General features: G+C 32.9%; 6 protein-coding genes across 8 annotated transcripts; 3 read left to right on the top strand and 3 right to left on the bottom strand.

Annotated features, from left to right (window-relative positions):
- Positions 1-5: 5 nt before the first annotated feature.
- LOC105208129 (uncharacterized protein C7orf50 homolog) lies at positions 6-2,159 on the bottom strand. Its single transcript, XM_011177897.3, has 4 exons — positions 1,913-2,159; positions 1,363-1,471; positions 914-1,091; positions 6-763 (listed from the first exon to the last, which is right to left on the bottom strand). Exons 1-4 carry the CDS (start codon positions 2,043-2,045, stop codon positions 479-481), a joined length of 705 nt encoding a protein of 234 aa, XP_011176199.1. The 5' UTR covers positions 2,046-2,159; the 3' UTR covers positions 6-478.
- Positions 2,160-2,227: 68 nt separating this feature from the next.
- Positions 2,228-5,465, top strand: LOC105208130 (phosphatidylinositol N-acetylglucosaminyltransferase subunit Q). 3 transcript variants are annotated; one of them, XR_005576169.1, is made up of 6 exons: positions 2,228-2,614; positions 2,696-3,575; positions 3,792-4,072; positions 4,628-4,820; positions 4,894-5,019; positions 5,213-5,320. XR_005576169.1 is itself a non-coding variant. In XM_011177898.3 (6 exons), exons 2-6 carry the CDS (start codon positions 2,769-2,771, stop codon positions 5,401-5,403), a joined length of 1,587 nt encoding a protein of 528 aa, XP_011176200.1. In that variant the 5' UTR covers positions 2,228-2,614; positions 2,696-2,768; the 3' UTR covers positions 5,404-5,465. The 3 variants fall into 3 exon arrangements, 2 of the variants coding, with proteins under 2 accessions (XP_011176200.1, XP_025994120.1); XM_011177898.3 differs by having other exon boundaries at positions 4,905-5,019; positions 5,213-5,465; XM_026138335.2 differs by having other exon boundaries at positions 3,792-4,031; positions 4,905-5,019; positions 5,213-5,408.
- LOC105208132 lies at positions 5,452-6,668 on the bottom strand. Its single transcript, XM_011177900.3, has 2 exons — positions 6,202-6,668; positions 5,452-5,997 (listed from the first exon to the last, which is right to left on the bottom strand). The coding sequence occupies exons 1-2, from the start codon at positions 6,261-6,263 to the stop codon at positions 5,649-5,651; spliced, it is 411 nt and encodes a 136-aa protein (XP_011176202.1). The 5' UTR covers positions 6,264-6,668; the 3' UTR covers positions 5,452-5,648.
- Positions 6,669-6,822: 154 nt separating this feature from the next.
- LOC105208134 (mediator of RNA polymerase II transcription subunit 16) lies at positions 6,823-15,476 on the top strand. Its single transcript, XM_011177902.3, has 14 exons — positions 6,823-7,396; positions 7,681-7,827; positions 8,572-8,770; positions 8,909-9,155; positions 9,230-9,385; positions 9,463-9,629; positions 9,823-10,159; positions 10,539-10,746; positions 10,992-11,166; positions 11,427-11,573; positions 11,876-12,086; positions 14,240-14,349; positions 14,517-14,662; positions 14,797-15,476. The coding sequence occupies exons 1-14, from the start codon at positions 7,335-7,337 to the stop codon at positions 14,918-14,920; spliced, it is 2,436 nt and encodes an 811-aa protein (XP_011176204.1). The 5' UTR covers positions 6,823-7,334; the 3' UTR covers positions 14,921-15,476.
- Positions 12,109-14,050, top strand: LOC105208133. The gene has a single exon (XM_011177901.3). It carries the CDS (start codon positions 12,770-12,772, stop codon positions 13,925-13,927), a length of 1,158 nt encoding a protein of 385 aa, XP_011176203.1. The 5' UTR covers positions 12,109-12,769; the 3' UTR covers positions 13,928-14,050.
- Positions 15,477-19,959, bottom strand: LOC105208135 (thioredoxin-like protein 1). Its single transcript, XM_011177904.2, has 4 exons — positions 19,729-19,959; positions 18,591-18,870; positions 16,189-16,472; positions 15,477-15,849 (listed from the first exon to the last, which is right to left on the bottom strand). The coding sequence occupies exons 1-4, from the start codon at positions 19,824-19,826 to the stop codon at positions 15,636-15,638; spliced, it is 876 nt and encodes a 291-aa protein (XP_011176206.1). The 5' UTR covers positions 19,827-19,959; the 3' UTR covers positions 15,477-15,635.
- Between the last annotated feature and the right edge of the window lie 125 nt (positions 19,960-20,084).

The raw sequence follows: 20,084 nt of genomic DNA, 5'->3' as shown, positions 1-20,084 counted from the left end.
CTCTCTTTAAAATATAAACATTTTTATTTTTGAAGCTAAATTGCGAATAAAATTTTCACATTTAACATATGTTGCATGCAATTATGCTGTTATATCTAAAGCACTGACTCGATGGAAAATTTCAAACATCACAGATCTTTTGTTTAACAATGTGTATGAAAGCTATATTTTTATTTATTGTAACTAAAAAATTACAATGAAAAAAAATTATATAAAATATTATTTTGAATAAAATTAAAATTGAATCAATAAAATTCAATTTTAAAATTGAAATGTCTGAAATTTTCCATAGTCAAGTTTATTTTAAATATAATCAACTCTTAAGTCCAGATTAGTAATTGCAGTCACCTAATACTATAATATTGTTACAACAAGAAATATGTAAAATTTCGTCGCGCAAGCTGCCGAAGTTTCTTGTGTATCTCTCGGATCTGCCATAGACATGCTCTTTTTATGTACATTTTTTCAAAGTTGTTGACTACTTGTCAGTTGGCAAAGTCTGCAAAAGTTGCCTCGCTCTCTTATAAGCAATTGACTTCATAATCTCCGTTTTGCTGTCTTCATCCGTTTCCATCTCGGCTTTTTTCACTATTTCCATTCCCTTGCGCGTCAACACTTCGCGTGCCATGCCTTTGCAACCCTCGAAGTATTCCAGAACGACAGGGAAAAGCTTGTCAGAGATACAAGTCTCATCTAACAGATTATCCATCAGCCAGATCTGTTTGAGCTTCTCGAATTTCCATTCGTTTCTACAGTTTTTCCACTAAAATATAAAAACAGTTATGTTGATTTGAAAACTGAATAAAATGCTTGCATATGTTCCCATAACTAGAAATATTGTGTTTATCTAAAATATTGAATAAAAGAATTATTTTTTTAAACATTGAGGACATTAACGATTCTAACAACATACCTTGGACAGATAATTCAATGCAGTCTTCTTGGCATTTAGTTTACGAGATTGTCTCATTTCAATTTCTGCTTTCTCAGCCTTTTCTCTTTTTAATTGCCTTTTAGATGGCGTTTTCTCAGTTTTTACATTCTCATTTAAATCCTCTTTTAAAATATCCTTATCAAGAGCATTGTTGACACTAAAAAATTAAATAGAAATATGAACTGGCTTATATAGGTCATAGGATCTTAGTACTGAATAATAATTTTCATAATCTCTGACTTATACAAACTGTGGGCCTCAGTTTCATCAGACTTGAAACATTATTGCATGATGCTAGAATAAGTAATACCTACTCAATTTAATAATATTACTTATTCCAGCATCATTCAATATAAAAAAAAAAAGATAGAATGATGTTTGTGTTGACTTGTGTCATTGAATGAAGATGAAATATTAAAATCTCTTACCTGGATTCATCCAATGTTGTTTTCCTCTTCCTCTTCCTTTGTTTACTTTGTACAACATCCTGTTGTACCATCTCAACCTCAGCAGTCTTGTGATTATTATTTTCAGAAACTAGAAAAACATTTATTATGTAATATTATTTAATACAATGTATACATATATGTAATTTTAGAGACAAATTGTACAGTAACTATAATTAATTGGGAATATTCTTAGAGATTTAAATAAAAAAGAAAAGAAAAATCTTTTGAATATACGATAACAATTAAAACTTCGAGTTTATTAATATTCATTCCTCATCGAGTTACTGTAAAAACTTTTACTAACATTCGTTATTTTTAGCTAAAATATTTTATATTTTTAATAAATATTTATGAATTTCTTGTTTACTCTTCAAAGAGAATGTTATGTAGAAGAAATCTGTGTGTAGTGACAACGTTGACAACAAGATCAATGTAACGTGGTAATGAATACATTTCTACGCAGAAGACAAAGTGAAATGCTAAGATAAACAAATCTATATATCTGAACTAGAATCATCTACATATTCACCGTCAGCCTTTTCCTTCTGCTGTTTTCTCAGTCTACGCTCCAGCTTTTTCACGTTAATGGGATCTATATTAACGCACAAACCGGAGTGACGTTTCCCAGCGGTTGGTCGCTGAATCTGTGCACCCGGAATCATGTCGAGCACTTTGCGTCCGACCACGTCCGACCAACGTCCGATTCAATCGCCGAAACCCCCGAGAAAAGAACCCGCACACCATGCGGTTGAAAGATATGACTAACCTAAACCCACGGGAGACAGAAAGAGAAGGAGAGGGAGAAATTAACGATAGTTGGTACGGTGCAGAAAATTCAGCTAAAGGAACGGCCTGATGAAAATCGAACTGAATAGGACCGAGAGTTGTTGACGGTCGTAATTTTCTGACCTCACTCCGTTTTTAAAATAAAAAAAGATTTTTATTTATACACGCGAGTTTCTAACGATAAATATTCAAATCGACTAATGTAGAAGTTTGTAATTAATAGGAATATGTAATTAAGTAGTATCTAGGATTTGTAGTAAAAGTAAACAAATGAAGAGGTTAGTTTACAAAACATTTACAAGTTAACGTGGCGCTGTTTTATCAAAATAAAAGAGAAAATAATCTGTACATGTCAAAACTGAAAATTGGCCACAAGACAGTTCAATTACTATTGCCTTTTCAGCAATTATAAGATTCAAATTTGTTTCCTACTGTACAAGGTTGGGTAAGTTGAGCTAATGGCTTATACAATTAATTTATTGCCAGCAATGACAATGTTTTTAAATGTTTTTTTAAATACTTGTAGTAATTGGATACAAGACTGTGTCTCTCTTGAAATATGGAAATCCAAGTAACAAGAGGAAAAACATAATAGATAAATGGTTCTCTCAGCTGTAAAAATGACAAGCAATTTGTTAATATTTATTCCGCAAACGTTGCGCACCGAGCAGTCCGGCTACGTGCTTGGTAAAGTGATACACGATTCCTGCAGTGACCTGAAAAAGTTCTACGTCGTCAGTTTGCGTAAGACGGCCTCGGTAGAGTTAACTAAATCTACATTAAGCGTTATCGGATATTATTCCAATGGGAACGACGCGATTGAGGAGCCCTTGGAACGTATGTATCCAAATTGGGTACACATCGCGACGAGATCTTGCGAGGATCGCCAGGACGACGGGTATCAGCTGATGAATATTGTTCTCAACAATAAAAAAACGGATCTATTGGCGATGCGCACGATGATCGTTGTGTATGATCAGCGAGCGTTGCAGGAAACAGAATTGTTTGAGAGCAGCACAGCGTCAGGGGATCACTTTTATGAACTTGCAAGGCTCATCCAGAGCAAGGACGAGCTGAGGAATAAGTCTAGATTCGTGCGTACCTGGGAGGCTCTGCTAACTTATCACATGTCCCTCTATTTGTATCCTGTCTTGTTGCTGTCCAAGGTAACGGAGAGATTGTTACCAGTCTTGAAGTACTCTTCCCTTGGCCTGCACGTTTATGACTGGCTGGAGAACGTCAAATGGATGCTGGTAACGGTCGTGCGGAACGGAAATTTTAAACTGAAAACGGGAAACTACGCACTGGCAATTGTGATAGATATAGCGCTAGGAATCTTCATATTGCGATTATTGCGATATTATATCGAGGATCAGCCATCACAGCTTCTTCTGAACAATGCGGAGGTAAGTTTAGATGTTCACGTACGTGAACAAATTCGAACTTGTGTCTTTTTAATAGAAATTTGATTTAAATTTAATTTAAATTATTTAATTTAATTTTGAAAAACGATTTAAAATGAATGAAAGACTCAATTGTCTATATTACATAAAGTTGAATATTGGTACATTTCTAATTCCATTTCTATTACCTTTAATAATTAAATTTTTTTTATTTAACAGAAAGTCGTAGAGACTCTCAAGGACTTGATTAATTGGTTGATGGGCGTACCAGCTGGCCTGAAACTTAATCACGCCCTCAACAATACCATGGGCAAGTTCTTCCTATATCATATACAGCTCTGGTGGACGTTTCTAATATTCTCCAAACCACTTTTGGATCTGGCATTCGAAGTATTGCTCTTGTTCGGAAGGCTGGGCATTACGTTTCAAATATCTATTATCGCGGATCTTCTGGCTCTTGTTAGTTTCCATACATATTGCATATATGTTTATGCAGCAAGGTCTAGTATCTTTTTACGTTTTGATTTTATTAAATATAATTATTGGTTTCTTATTTGAAATATGAGATCCTCAAATATTTTACATTTTAATGGATGATTCCTTATATTAATTCAAGACAAAAACTTCATATAATTGCTATTCAAAATGGCTTGGTCTCAAAAATGCAAAGTATCAAAGTTGAAAAAATTTTCTCCAAAAAATTTCAAAAACCACTTGGGTTATTAAGAGAATCTGTTTGTGCCAAGTTATTCAATTTATCATAAATTTTAAACTTAAAAAAAACAAGTACTAGTTTTTTCATAAATAAAAAAATACTCACTTGCCCTCGAGTTTACTTGATTCGCCTGTGATTGAATAAAAGAATAATGCATGTCCCAAAAGATGAACCTTCATATCTTTGAAACATACACAAAATTTATCAAAATAACTTGATTCGAAATTTGTGGAAAACATTTGTCTTAAGTTAATGAGAAATCACCCATTAAAATCTTCACTTAAGAATACTTAAGAACTATCCTTAATATAATTCAAATGCTATAATTTATTATTTATAGGCTCTTCAATATTCAGTTAAAAGGAATCACAGCTCTCTTCAGACTTTTTCTTGGGAAGAAGAAGAATCCTTTGCGCGAGAGGGTGGACTCCTGTCAGTATCAAACGGACCAGCTGTTCGTCGGGACGCTGTCGTTCACCATTCTTCTGTTCCTAATGCCCACAACGTGGGTGTACTACACTGTATTCACACTGGTAAAAAAACGCCTCTGTTTCGAGTATAATCTCTTTTCAACTTCTTTTACGATAATCGTGGCATTATCTACAGTTTGATTACAGCTCAGATTAGTGTCAATTGCATTCAGTGGCTTTCTGACCAGGCTGAAGTTTTATCTGCAAGTTATGCCTGTTTACACTTTTTGGAAGTGGTTACTACGATCTTACAGCACTTGCAGTGAGTAATATGTATTGCGTAAAATATATTGATCAATTTATTAATTAATAATTACGATTAAAAGTTTAGTTTTTAATTATAATAAATAATTAAAATGTTTTGCCTTGAAATAATTTTTGGGTATTAATCAATCATATTTATAATCAATAAAATGATAGAGCAAGCAGCTAATACTATAAATATCTTTTTATAGGCATCGTTGATATCAGATTGCATCCTTGTTGTACTGAAGAACTGACAGTATTATCAATGACAATGGTTGTGGCTCCATGGAGGCTCACATGGAAAAAGTGCATTCCAGATACAATTAGTTGTCATCCAGCCATTGAGTGGTGCACAATATTGAATAACATTATATGGGGCCATTTATTGTATCCATTATGAAAAACTATCTGCATCAAATTATATCTTTTATTTATTCAATAAAAGATGTTTTTTTTTCTTAACAACTCTCTTTAATATTATATACAGTATATATATATATATATATTTAGATATTATTGCGAATTGAATTAAGCTAACATCTGCTAACGTATCCCTTGCGGAAAACGTGAGCATTACACAGTGCAATTTGTTGCATAATGGAAAAAATTTTACAAGAGAAACTATTTCAGATAGATATCCTATGATCACGATTTAAATTTCTTCTCCTCTTCCAATTTTTTTTCCATGGTTTTTAATGACTCTCCCAAATCCGTATGCAGCATTAAATCAATATCATTTTCCTCTCTTAAAATACAGAAGTAGCCTAGAAAGACAGCTATGGATAACGATACGATATAGCCTTGATACCATGGATATGTATCTCCCACTGGATCACGATACTCATCGATTCTCATATTAGCAGCTTTTGACGTGGAATATTTTATAGGCTGATCAGTGTCGTCATCTTCACTCTCCATTGTTGCATTTTGATTCTTTGAAGACACAGTGTTCCATTTGTGCCTGATATTTTGTGCTGTCAGTGGTACATTGTATCTGCAATAAATAAATACATTAGCAAAAAAGTTTCAATTTCCATAACGTTTCTTTTTTAAATGCGTTGTTCAATTGTCAATAAAAGTTTTAGGTTTAAAGCTTCTTGAAGACATGACGTAAGAGAATTATTTCCTATAACATTTAGAACATGTGTTTCAAGAGATAGAGATTTTAATTAATGATCTTAATTCAACTATCAATTACCTTTTAAGCAGAGCACTCTTACCACGCAGTAAAAAATTACTCTTGGCGATGTTGCTTAACATTTGTACAATTATAACACCGGCGAAGATACAAAATTAAAATTGTATCCTGGAGAGAAAGAGAGAGAGCCTCGTGTGTGTTATTGTTTAGCTTTGCTCTTTATTCAGAGTGTTTTCGTATCGGTCTCGATAACGTACGTATAGAATGACGAAATTAAAATACGAAGAAAAATATACAGATTATTGTAAGTCTTGTTATTAAATCGTTTTTTTCCAAGGAGATGATGAGATGATCGAAATAGTTCCCATAAAGGCAATAAGGTCTGTTCGCGTCAGTTTTCGTTGATTGCACTTTTTGCACTCAGAGCTTTGTTGTTTCTTTCTCTCTCTACCTACGGACATTTAACAAATACTTCGAAGCATTTTTGATGCAATTTGTAATATAAAAGATAAAAGTTTGGGTGTTTAAAGCAGATAATTTGTGCAATTAGAGAATATTAATTATTCACACATTTCCATTCAGTGCACTTTTTTCATACGCATATCGCATATGGTCACAGCGCATGATCAGTTCCTTACATTACGATAAGACAATGACAGATTTTCTAACCTCAATAGTTGTCAGCTTTACAACTTTATATTGCTTTATATCTGCTTGACATCTCGGTTCGTGGGGCAGAGTAACATTTTTTTTCTGCCAGATCCGTTTATTTTGTACGAAAACGCGTCGAATGATCTTAATTTTGTTAAAATTGGAGGTAGTGGAGGTAATCTGGATAATTACCAATAATATTACAAAGAAAGTTCTGTAAAAGAGGAATTTTAAGAAGAAAGCTCCGCAATAGCAACTGATTGTCCATATATAATCAAGTAGTGCAGAGTTAAGTGTCTGTTAAATTCACTACGTCTTTGGCAAGAATATTCAACAGAAAAGAATTTCACAATAATTTTCTCTTAGAATGGAATGTGGTCATACCTACAAGCTGTAAGAGTCTTGCAAGGAATAATGCTCCTAAATAAAGAGAAATTTTTAAATTAATTTATCATTTATTTATTATCATTCATAAATTAATTTGGAAGAGATTAAGCAAAGCACATTATTTCTCCAAAAATTAATACTGAAGAGAAAAGAAGATGGACCTGCTTTATACTGTTAACAGAAGGAGTTCCTCCAAATTTTTCTCCAATCAAGAATGGTACATTTCCTTAACATATAAGTAAAATATTTCTCTTATGCGATATTTAATACTTTAAATAAAATATATTCTAACAGATAGTAATGTGAACAAAATTATTAGTCCCTAGATCTAAACAGTTCTTTTGTGACTCTCGTTAAAGATTATAAAAGTCTATTGTATATGGGATATATGGGTTCAAACATGCAATCTGTTACTTAAGAGTGTCGTTCTCACAAGAAGTCCAATGTTTGTTCTGATTTACAGTTTTGTAAAATGGATGTTAATTAATGATTTTCTTTTAGTTTATACAATGGACAATCGTTATGTTCCTTATCCAGTCGAAATATAGTGGCATTTACTACAATGACAGAATTAGATGATAGCAGTGGCAAGACATGGGGTTGCCACGTCTATGTGGCAGATTTGAATATGCCGTGGCATGCTCACAAGTAAGTGTCTTGAGTAAATCTTTTCAGTTAAGATTTCTATCTTTTGAAAGATGTTATACACTGTATCCTTTATCATTTAAAGTTTTGTGCTTATAACATTATGTGATTTAAAGGAAAATTTAAATTATTTAAATGTAATTTCTCAATTTTTTTTCTGTCCAAGATTTTGGAGGAATTTTTAACATTGTGGACACAAGGCTTAACTTACTGTACAAATGTTCTTCAATGTACCTTCTCTATACACAATCAGGTCATGATATTTCTGAGTTAAAATAATAAATGAAATTATAGAATAATAATATAAATAATACAATTGTGAAGAAAGCCTTTTTTTCGGGATCTTAATGTCTAATAATATTTTTTGTGTGATTTTTTACAATTTCCATTTTATGCAAACTGAAGCTGGAATATGTAATATTACAAGTTGAATTGACAAACAATATTTTGATGTTTTAAATTAATTTCTGAGTTAATTTTTATTGCTTTTGCAAGTATAAAAAAATTCTTTAATAAAAAATTCCTTAATTCTTTAACATCTTTAGAAAGTATTTATGTGTTTGTCTATTAAAAAAAATTCTATATAAATGTTATAATTAATTACAATGCTCTTAATTTAAAAAAATACACAATATACAAATCACTTTATTGTATAGAAGTTTTATAATGCTTTTGAAATTTTCAAAATTTTTGAAATAGCCAATAAGCTGAGATAAAACTGTAAATCATATTTCTGTGTGTCTCTAGAGTGCTCTCAAATAAGCACAACATAACTGCATTAGAATGGGATCTACCTGGTGACAAGTTGGTGATGGCAGATACAGCTGGAAATGTACAATTATGGATGTTCAAGGACCATATTTTAAATGATTGGGTATTAATAGGTTCCACGTACTTTCCTGGCGAGCACATATTAGGCGCAGCTTGGTTTCATAATGGCAAAAAGGTATCCAGACGAACAAATTAAGAAAAAAGATTTTCTATTAATATTAAATACCAGAATAGAAATTGTCGTAAATAGACACATTACTCTTACAGTTTTATCCTTTTTTTTTAATCTCTTTTTGTATTACTAATTTTGCAGACAGGACTAGTGACGGAAAAGAAAGATAGCATCCACTATAGTGAAAAATTTAATCACTTACTGTTCGCGCCTTCTGTGAGGCAATTCGGCGGAAGAGCCGCCGAAGGCGTGCTAGTAGTGTCGACGACGGGCATGGTTGGCGCAATCATGATCACGAAAGATCATCAAAATCCAATTTGTTTCTCGACAGAAAGTCTTGGCAATACGAGACACAGGATAACCGCGGTCGATTTGTGCTATGGAAAAAGTACTTTTTGTCTCGTTACAAAATGCATTTGCAAAAACGGAAAATATAATAATGAGAATGTTGCTTAATTTCAGATGGCCATTTTCTCGTCGCGGTTAGCAGTGGTAGCATCTGTCTGCCCATAAGATGTTTTAGAGTATTGGTGCGTAAGAATGACGACAAGTGCACTATCACCTCGCAAGCTTTACCCAGCTTTTTTCTACAGGATGGGGCGCCTAAAGACAATTCATGTAAGATTAATTAGTTAGATGTGACACTCTTTAAATAGTTAATTGCTTTACTACAATTCTTTATCTTATTTTTACAGGTACAGTGACACATTTAAAGTTTGTGGTCAGAGAAGATGCCGATTCTCTGGTCATCGCGGCAAACAGCGAGAGCGGCGGATTTGTCGAGGTTTGGGAATTGAGAGAGAAGTCGCAACCAGTTCATAAATTATTCCAACCAAAGACTCTAGAACCTTTCAAGACGGTTGTAAGTATTTGATTAGTCAGTTTTCAATCTTTACGAGTAAATGCATGCATAAGATTTAGAGAGCATAATGAAGCAGCAAAAGAAAGCAAGATACTTTTGACTATTTAAATAGTAGATATTTAAATAAAAACAAAATATGAGTAGTGTTCCAGGATTAACGGAGATTTGTGACTGCTTTACTTTTGGCACGCAGGTTTGGCAGTATCAATCGCAGTATCGCTGTCAGTCGCCGGTTACGGCGATAGCGACAACAAAACTGTCCATAGTAACAACTTTACCACCTCCGAGTTACGTGATAATAGCATTGGCGGACTCGTCTGTGCACTGCTTGAATCGTTTAGACTGTCTGAAGGAGGTGGCGTTCTCATCCTTAAATACAAGCTGGCGTCCGGATGAACCAAGTAATAAGTACTTCAAGAGCTCTGTATCTATCGCTCATATGGATCTCTCGTGGCTGGGATGTGTGCTTCTTGCGTGCGACACTCACGGCAATCTGTATCTCTATAAATTGTTGCCGGACGGCACCACAGGTGAGTTTTTTTTATTTATTACTTAGAAAAACCAGAAGAAACCTTGATTTTTCCAAGAATTTATTTTTTGAAGATTATGGATTTTCGTGGGATTTTAGAAATTTGGGGAAACCTTTAAAAGTTAAATTCTATCTCTTTTTATTTGTTTCTTTGTTCTTTTTTTTATAATGCAAAGTTAATTAACAATAAATGTTGTATGCGTACATTCTTTCATAACTGACGAGCTTTTATTTAAAAAATTAATGACAATATATCATATTTTTAAATTTGCGTTGCGCGTTTAATCACTTTTTGAAATATGTACTTCTAGTAAGCTAGATTCATGTATGGGAATATTTCTGAAAGAAATATAATTAAAACGACTTATGTAATTTCACAGGAACATCGATGTCACTGAGCTATGCCTGTACATTACTGGAGTATTGTTTGGTGACGGGATTGGATTGGTTGGATATACTTTTATGTCTGAGATCGTCCATGATCGAAGCACTGTGCGAGCGATTGGATGCCTCCTTCAACAGGCAATTACAATCTACTCAGCAATATCATTATATTCAATTTTTATGCATCAAGACGTCCTTATATAGGTGTGTAATTGAACACAAGTGAATAAGCAAAGAGATATGTTCAAATTTGCTTCTAAATTATTTTGAAAATAAAACGTATCTTTAATGTTCTTTTTCTTTTTAAAATAAATTGTTAATGGAGGAGGGGAGAGTCGTCACAGCACTTAAGAATTACCTCTGAAGATCTTTTTTGAAGTGAAGAAAGAAGATTATATTTAAATTACAAATATTTTGAAAGATTAAATGCTTACAATCAATATTTTCAGGATGCTTGTGACCGGACAAAACAAGGCAGCGGATTTATCATCGTTATTGATGATACATTCGGTAGCTACCGCCTTTAAATCTTTACTGAGACCATCAGATCTAATATCCTACGACAAAGGTCCAGCGGAGAGTTTAGCCACGGTGATAACTGACGTCGTTACTGATGTTGACAAGGTATTATAATCGAACATTCTCAACTAACTAAACCTTCAGAAACTGCAATTTTTACTTGCATTTCTATAATTTCACATTTATCATTCAATATGTAGAACGAAAGTAACTAGAGACATTATAGATATGCATGGACATAATTGCGCAGTAATAACAATAACGTCCTTATTCTTATTCTGTATAAAAAGTTATAAATAAATAAATCAAAACTTTAATAATTAGCTAAAATTAATTATTAATAATTTATTTGATGTTATTATCAGGTATTGCTGCATCTCGATCCTAAAGAGTTTACGGTAGAACCAAGCACATTACAATCACTGCAGCAACTTATTCAATGGGTTGCTGACTTAGCTTTAAACCTACTAGCCAGATTACCCGAGCAGAGGATGCAAGTAAAGGCTGGTGGGGTAGGTACTTCTAGTATGAATCTATCTTTCTGAAAATTAGAAAAAAAGCTTTAAATTTTTTTTAACGTTTAATGTTTATTTCTTCTAGGAGAAATTTTTATGAATAAGAAATATAAAAATTTTTTGTTGTTTTGCAAACATCTTCATATATATTATTAAATTGATATTAGTCTTCATTTTCATATAATATAAAGTTTTTTAGTTTTCTATTAAAAATACATATTTTAAAAACATAAAATTTTAAGAAATAATATAAACTATCATATCAGTTTTTTATTAATTATTTTTTCTTTGCTTTACAGTATGAGCTTCTTAAGGATCACAAGGCCTTGAATACTGTTCGCGAGCTGTTGGTTATCATACGCATCTGGGGATTACTTCGACCATCTTGTCTTCCAGTATTTCTTCGTAGCGCGGAGAGTCTGGATGTTTTGGCCTTACTATTTTGCTTGTTGTCAAAACTAGTGCAGCCTAACGGAGATACGCAGCAACAAGTGGACGACGGCTTGATTGGTACGTATATTAATTTCTTGAAATTTGTGAAATTCTTGAAATTTTGTTGAATTTCATTACAACTGAATATAATATGATTTTTATCTGTTACAACATGAAATTTTAGTAATTTAATCCTGTGGAGATTAGTGTGTGAAAAAGATAAGATTGATGTTTGGTACAATTTTTCGTGATTATGTAACAAGTTAACAAACAATTTATTTGGTTGCACTATATTTATTTATTTACTATTTTTATTTATTATTTTTTCTTTGCTTTGATTTTTAAAACGTTTATGTAAAAAATGCTATTAATTTAGAAATCTTACGATCTAGAAGACAGATTCAATATAAATTTAATTCTTATCACACATTGGTGTACATTTCCTATTTGATTACCACTTGTGGTTACTTATGGGGGAAGTCTGATAAAAGTACCACATCCTGAATCACTCTGATAGAATAATTATGAATGTATTTTATTAAGAGTAATAAACGGTTCGTATTCTATATAACACATTGTGCTGTAACGCAATTGCTTAATAATACAGTTGCGTTGATCGGGAGAAGCAAGGTGTATTATTACAAATTTGTGTGCGACAATTATTATATTTTTCTCTGAGCATAATACGAATACGATTCAAGAAGAGTACACAGTTTACACATAAAAGAAAAAACAAGTGGAATCAACGGAATCCACGAAGAATGACCACCAAACTTGCGATCAAGCACAAAGACTCCCTTGCCTTGAAAGAGAACAAACCGTTCGGAAAAGATTGCGTGACCCGCAAGCAATCCAAGAGATGGGAGTTGTTACTTCCTTGGATTACCTTCAGCGTGTTCTTGATCTACTGGTTTGTCCTTTGTCCCCTAATTTGGACCATGGGCCTGCTATTGAAGAGTTGGCCTTGGTTTTCTATCTTCTGGACAGTCGCATTTTTAATCTGGGTCATGATCATGTGCGTACTGATAATTCTTTGGAGACGTTTCTTAGCTAAACAAAGCTACGAAATTAATGCAATCTCGAAGTACGGCTCGGGTAAGGAGAGGAGACCCCTGAACACTCAGCAGATATCACCTAAAGATGCAGAATTTCTCGAATTGAAGAAGCGGAATGATCTTCATGATTCAGAATCGAAGAAGAGCGATCAAGAATATCTCAGGAGGGATCTACCGCCTTTGGTGATACATAAACAAATATCTGGTGAAAACATCGAGGACACCGCTGGAGTGGTGCGTGTCGAGGAAGATGAGAAGACTCGCTTAAACATCATTAGTGATTATGCCGAGAAGAGTCCCTTGCAAAATTATCTGAAGTTGGTGTCTGTATCACCCTCGGAGGAGGAGATGGTGGTGAAATCCCCGAAGTCGCCTATGTCACCAAGAGAATTATTCTTTATTGATTTGATCCGCGAAGCGGATAGAGTTGAGAGCGCGAGGTCACTGAAGACGAGGTCGCATTTCTTCCCGAGAGAAGCAACTGAGAACGATATGAAGAGAAGGACGCATTTTTTCCCGAATGAAACGACTGAGAACGATATCATGACGAGAACGCATTTCTTTTTGAGTGAAGCGATTGCGAACGATAATGCGGAAATCACGGAAGGTGAAAGGGATGAAAAGGATGTGGAGCGTCGAAAGAACATGAAAGATACAGAAGATACGCAAGATGAGAAGGATAATAAATCAAAATCAAAGCGCGAATCAAGTTACTTCATAGCCGATGTGGAGAGTCCAACCATTGAGAAAACAGAGGTTTTCCTTCAGATTGATTCTAACGTGGACGAGGAGACAGGATTAACCGTGGAGAAACCGATATTAATATTACAATCGAATGAAGCAAATATGCGAGATAAAAATTAACGTTAATTAAATTATCATAGTCGATTAATTGGAGAGCATGAGAAGTATATCTGAGTGAAAAAGGAGATTGAAACTCTGTTCAAGAAATTGCTGTGTAAATAAAGGATACTGGAAATGATAAAAGTGTTGGATATGTTAAATCTACTTTCTACCTCATTCTCTTCTACAAAAGTTACGATTATTATTACTTATAATTATTCATGTAGATTATCACACGCATAAAATAGGACATTTTACGAATTTGGAGCTTTCGATGCAGTATTTCATTAAATTTTTGTTGCCGAAAATTTTGAAGTGAGGCATTCTTTTCAGATGAATGCTGCTTGCTGCCGAATCAAATCATGATTCCACAATTGCATCAAGGCAACAGCATTACTGCCGTAGTCTCTCCAATTTTGTTTTATCAGAATCTTCCGTTGCAGGTAAAAATTGTAAAGCTTGCGACCATATTCATGCAAAATGAAAAAAAATCTTTGAAATATTACTTTAAAAAATATCGAAAACTTTTCTTTTAATAATTATATATAATTATATAATGCATATCAATTATTCATATTTATTACTGTTTTATTATAATTTGTGATTGTAGTTGGAATATGGAGTCGAACCCGAACAGTTGGTGTTTATGCCTGAAATGAATTCCGTCGAAGGTTGTATGCACAGCGGACAGATTGTAGACACGATACGACACTTGTATTTGGGAAAACAACCGCTTCTGGTGAAGCAATGCACAAGGTGCTGACTCATAGATTGATTAACTAAAAATATATACTAATAAGATACATAATAATATAATAAAATATGTAAGATTAGTAATATTAATTAAATGGTCCAACATTATTTTTATATATATTTCGTTATACCTTTAGATGCGGCGGTAAAGCGCAAGTACAGAACATGACGAGGACAGCTGCGATTAGAGCTTGGGATCAACGATGGATGAGAGCTTGCCGATGCGGCGGTATTTGGCGAATTCACAAAGCATCTCAATAAAGAGCACTTTAAAATTTTTGTGTAATGATAAAGAGTTCATATTTTAAGGACCTTGTAAGCGACGTTATTGTAACTCTGAAAAATGGAAATCCGCATAAAAGAAGATGTGAATTGTGCTTTGAAAAAGATTAATAATTGGATTAAAGAAGACATACATGTATAAAAAGGTAACAAAAAATTAAAGAAAGGCTGTATGTGTTCAAACAATTTACCAGCAAAGTTAAATCACAAGCTTTCTTTTAATTATTTTATTCTATATTATCAGCGAGAATGTGTAATTTTGTTTTTATCAATACGAATCAAACTGGAGGAAAATGCAAGAATGATGTAAAATTAATTGACGCATTGTCACATGAATTATTTTGTCAAAGAGAGTAAAATATATTTGCAGAAAAGCGTTTAGAAATGAAATTGATTGTAGCCAGAATCACGAAAGATTCGTCTTTTGTACGTTAAGCATATACACGAACTGTGAGAATATTCTCGTAAATTAATAGATTTTACTTAAGATAAATTAATAATTTCGTGAATTGATAATAAATTATTACGAGCAAAATTGTATGGTATTCAAATCAGTTTTTATTATTGTAAATCCCGTTACATTATTTTTTCTTTTTCCTTTTTTCTTTGCGAAAAAAACAATGGAGGGGAATGTTAATAGGCAAATCGAAATTCCTCATGCTATCCTGATACATTATTGTTACAGAAAAGTCGTTCAATGGCTTTCTCCCTTCTTGCCGGATACTCTCTTAAATTCTCCCATATTGGTAGTTGAGATTGGTGAGCCGATTATAACTAAATGATCGATTCTCGTTGTTTCCGAACCACTCTGATTGTCTATCACAAAGATTTGAAGATTCTGCACATTTTGGAACTTGACGTAACGTAGTGGTACCGGATTTCCTTCCTCGAGATCCTTGGTCGATAATCTGCATCAAAGTTATGCATATTAATTTTTCATCGCTTTTACAAATATTTACGTAAGAAAAATTCTGTTTTAATTTTATTTAATTATTACATTAAAAATAATGTTAAAAAAATAAATATTAAAAATTTTAACTGCCCTGTGAAGGAAGCATTTTCCAGAAATATTTAAAAATAATCAAAAATATTTTTATTTTTAGTAATTTACGCGATTAAAAGAATATTCAACATATTTCGAAAATTTTGCAAAAAATGTTATAATAATTTATTATTTTTCTCTTATATTCCCTCTATATTCTATACCGTCTTGAGTATATCCCGCAGATGCATTATTCAAGACTTACGTTAGATCTTGAATGCTTGTATTGGAGCTTGCCATTTCGAAATCGATCGTCCTCGGTTGGTTGATGAATAGTTTGATATTTTTTGGTCCATTTTCCGTAGGTGCCTTGATTTTAAGCGAGTGAACTTTAACGGGCTGCGAGAATGCGATGGACATTATCAGTTGCTCATCCTCGTCACTCTGAAGATACCCACTGTCCGAGTTCAAACACTGAGGGAAAGTGTGATAATCCGACTCGTTTAAACACTCGCACTGCTGCTTCATTATGAAACTGGACAGGTCCATCTGAAAAAGAAACCCCGAAAGTTCTTCGGTTAACGAAATGGAAGAACTGAAACGGACTTCAATTAAAGTAAAGCGCGATTTGGAATAATTTTACTTTAGTTCAAACCCTACGATTCGTGAAAACGAAATTTAAAGATACAATAAAGGTAATGGAAAAAAGCAGAGAGAGTAAAAACATAAGAGATTCGTAGATTTTATTTAATATTGTAAGATTTTATCAATGAAGTTATAGCTTATCAATAAGTCTTACCTAATTTCATATATACGATATACATTGAAAACTAGACTTTTTTTAATGTCAAAATCACTTTATATATTTCTAATTTATATATTTATATAATTCATCTATTTCTAAGTACTTATTGTGCTTGTCTAATTTGATTTTTTTTGTAAATATAAATTGAATTGTACATATAATTTGTACATTTATAAAATCGCTTCAACTAAGAATTTTAAAAATTTTCCGTCGAGTTTTATTTTGATCCAATGTGTAAATTTTTCAATAAAAATGAATTTTAGTAAATTAGTATTTAAACGTATATTGTAAATACAATTAGAATTAATCTCTCTAATCAATTTTTTCATTATTCAAGTATTAAATTTTATGTTTTTGTCATTAATCATTTGCGAAAAACACCTAGCATGATTCACAAGCCCGATTATTATATATTTTTTAATTATATTCATACAAGGTCTAATTGCATTGATTATTAATTTTTTTACTAAATTAAGAGATTTATTTGCACTAGTTGGGATCATTTAGATAAAGGTCATTAAATCACAAAAGCATGCAAGTATCAAAGTTGTATTATTTTCAATACAATATCTTTCAAATATACAGTAACAATATTGTATAATTAAATTGAAAAAAAAGAATTCCACTAAACTAGAAGCAAAAAGTCTTCAAGTTACATAAATGCGAAATTATAACAGATATATTTTGAGATTAACTAAAACTTAATTCTATCGAATTTAATTATTTAATTTTTATCAAGTTTATATTTCTCTATTAAGTTTATAGTTCTAAGCTTATATTTTCAGATATTTTTTAAATTTACTTTCCAAAGTTTGATTTTTATTTAAGCGGCGTAATTTTTATTTAAATGCTGTATAATTTTTATATATAAAAGTTTTACACGCGCGCTAGAACATTATATCAAAATATATTGCCAACATATCTCAAATATTTTTCAATTTATCACATGTTACATAAATGCTATACTTTGATATTTGCATAACCGCTTAGCGCGCGCTCAATAGTCCCACTTTTTCAATCATAAGAAAATTTTTTCTTTAGTGTGACTCAATATTACTAACAATAAGTATCATTTCGATTATCACTAAGTAGAATTTTTCGATTTTATTGTAATTTCCTCTTATTAAAACTAGAGGTGCTCGAAAAATTTTTCATAAAAATAATATATATATATGCAATAAACTCAGGTCTCTTAAAAAATATTTTTGAGAATGTTCTGTCTTAACAAAATTTATTTATATCAGCTAGACCGCTCAATGTAACCGAATGTCCATAACGAAATGCCATATTATGTTTTATTTATTTTATGTATCAATTGAATGCAAAAAGCGATTCTTTTTTTATGCATTTTGCCATAATTCTTGCTAAGTTTCACTTTTGGAAGACAAATGCATAACACTTATGTTTTGTGCAAATATGCTATTAAAAGAGGATGATGTTCGAGAAGCGATTTTAGAATAAATTTTACAATAAAGGCGCTACTTAAATGGATATTTAACTGTATATGGAATTGTCACAGTGACAAGATCAGAAGAATTTCTAAATAATTGACAATAAAAATTATAAGTTAAGTTTTCGGCGCGCAAACAAAGTTTCGGAGATACAGATATTAAAATAATCGCTTACGCGTAATTGGAAAAAATGCAATGATTATGAGAGAAATTTTGCAAGTAACGCCAGCCAATCTGAAATAATCGAATTAATTTCCATAGAAAATTTCACCTACGAATCGGTTAAAGTTAAACGGCAACTAGTGACGGCTAGTGTCAAGTTATTCATTGGTACTTATTCCAGTAAAACAGAATCGCGGCGAGTAAAATCATTCCAAAGATGTGGAAATAGGCGTTTTCGGTGTTTCGTACATGGCCGGGCAGGGAGTCTGCAACCGAGTCGTCCGCATCGTCAGCGTCCCCGCTGCCATAGAACTGCTGGATCTTGGATTCCAGTCCCACCGGATCCGCGCCTTGGCAGTGGCCGAGTCGCGTGCGCCTGCGGTAGAAGATGAAGGTCGGCATCGCGCTGACGTCCTGCGTCGAGGCGGTTTCCGCGCATTTGTCCACGTCCACCTTCAGGAACACCGCCTTGGGATACTTAAGCGACAGCTGCTCGAATATCGGAGCGATTCTCTGACAAGGCCCGCACCTACACAGCCAAACAAGGCGAGACATGTATTTATTTATTATCCTCTTTCTTAGAACTTCCCATTCTCCAACTCGTTGCTAAAATGAGATATTTGTTACAAGATTAGGATACGTACAAGTAACAATTATTGTCCTATAACATTTTCTATTTATACCTGTATTTGAAATAGACAAAAAGAAATTATTTCAAGAAGTATAAAGTTGCAACTCCAAATACCACTGAATTTTTTGAAGAACTCCTGTAAAATTATGTTTTATCTTTATTTTTTTCTTGGGAAGAATCAATTTTAATTTTTATCCTTTTAAAAGTGAACAACTTGGTCAGTTGGCTTCAATTATAATGTCAAAGTTATGAGCAGTCAAAAAATTTTTTCCAAGTTATAATTGACATTTGGTAAAAGCTTATTCATAAAAAGAAAGCTTGGATCAAAATGCAGTCAATCATACGTGGAAAAAGAAATAAAAAAAGATGTAAAGATAAATAAATGATGCTTGATCAACATCAAGAAAAATATAGACAGTTCTATCTTATGAATTCTTCTATCTTATGAAGTTTGTTTCCTTAAGAGAGAAAGAGTATTAAGGGGGATCTTGTGCTCGCAATGACTTGAAACCAGTAAGCTCACCAACCGGAGATTAAATTCTTACTTTTGACAATTCGCATTGTAACATTGACGGCTAGCTTCTGTCGAATCTTGGATGAAAAATTATGGTTCGTCATATTCGAGGGAACGCTTATATTGATACACAATCAAGTTAAGAACTTGTGTCGCAACGCGCTAAAAAATCAGAACTCTGGAATAAAATCGAATAAACAAGAGATAAAGGTAGTGAACGGCATAACCTAAAAGACGCTTACCAACTCGCTGTGAAGTCTACGACGACGAGTTTTTGGCCAGCATTGGTCAACTCGCCGTTGAAATGACGATCATCGTTAATTACTCGAACAGCTCCCATTTTATTTTGATTGACTTGTCGTTTAATTACATTAAATTCACTGCTCCGATCCGCCTATATCTACTGCACGAAATGAACCGTCAATTCCAGATCCGTCAACTCCAGAATGACTGGCAGTTTATGTGTTTAAGGTTGGCAAGGAACGGAGATGTAGGTGTTGGGGAATTTTTCTCTAAAAATTAATTTGGGTGTTTTGTTTTCGCGAGAAATTTTTTAGGATGATGAAAAGTTTTTGAAAATTCTGAAACTGAAATTTAA

Source organism: Solenopsis invicta, chromosome 13, assembly GCF_016802725.1.
Source record: "Solenopsis invicta isolate M01_SB chromosome 13, UNIL_Sinv_3.0, whole genome shotgun sequence".
Taxonomy (NCBI): Eukaryota; Metazoa; Arthropoda; class Insecta; order Hymenoptera; family Formicidae; genus Solenopsis; species Solenopsis invicta.
The sequence above is the reverse complement of the archived record's forward strand: the minus strand, read 5'-3'. Positions and strand labels throughout refer to the sequence as shown.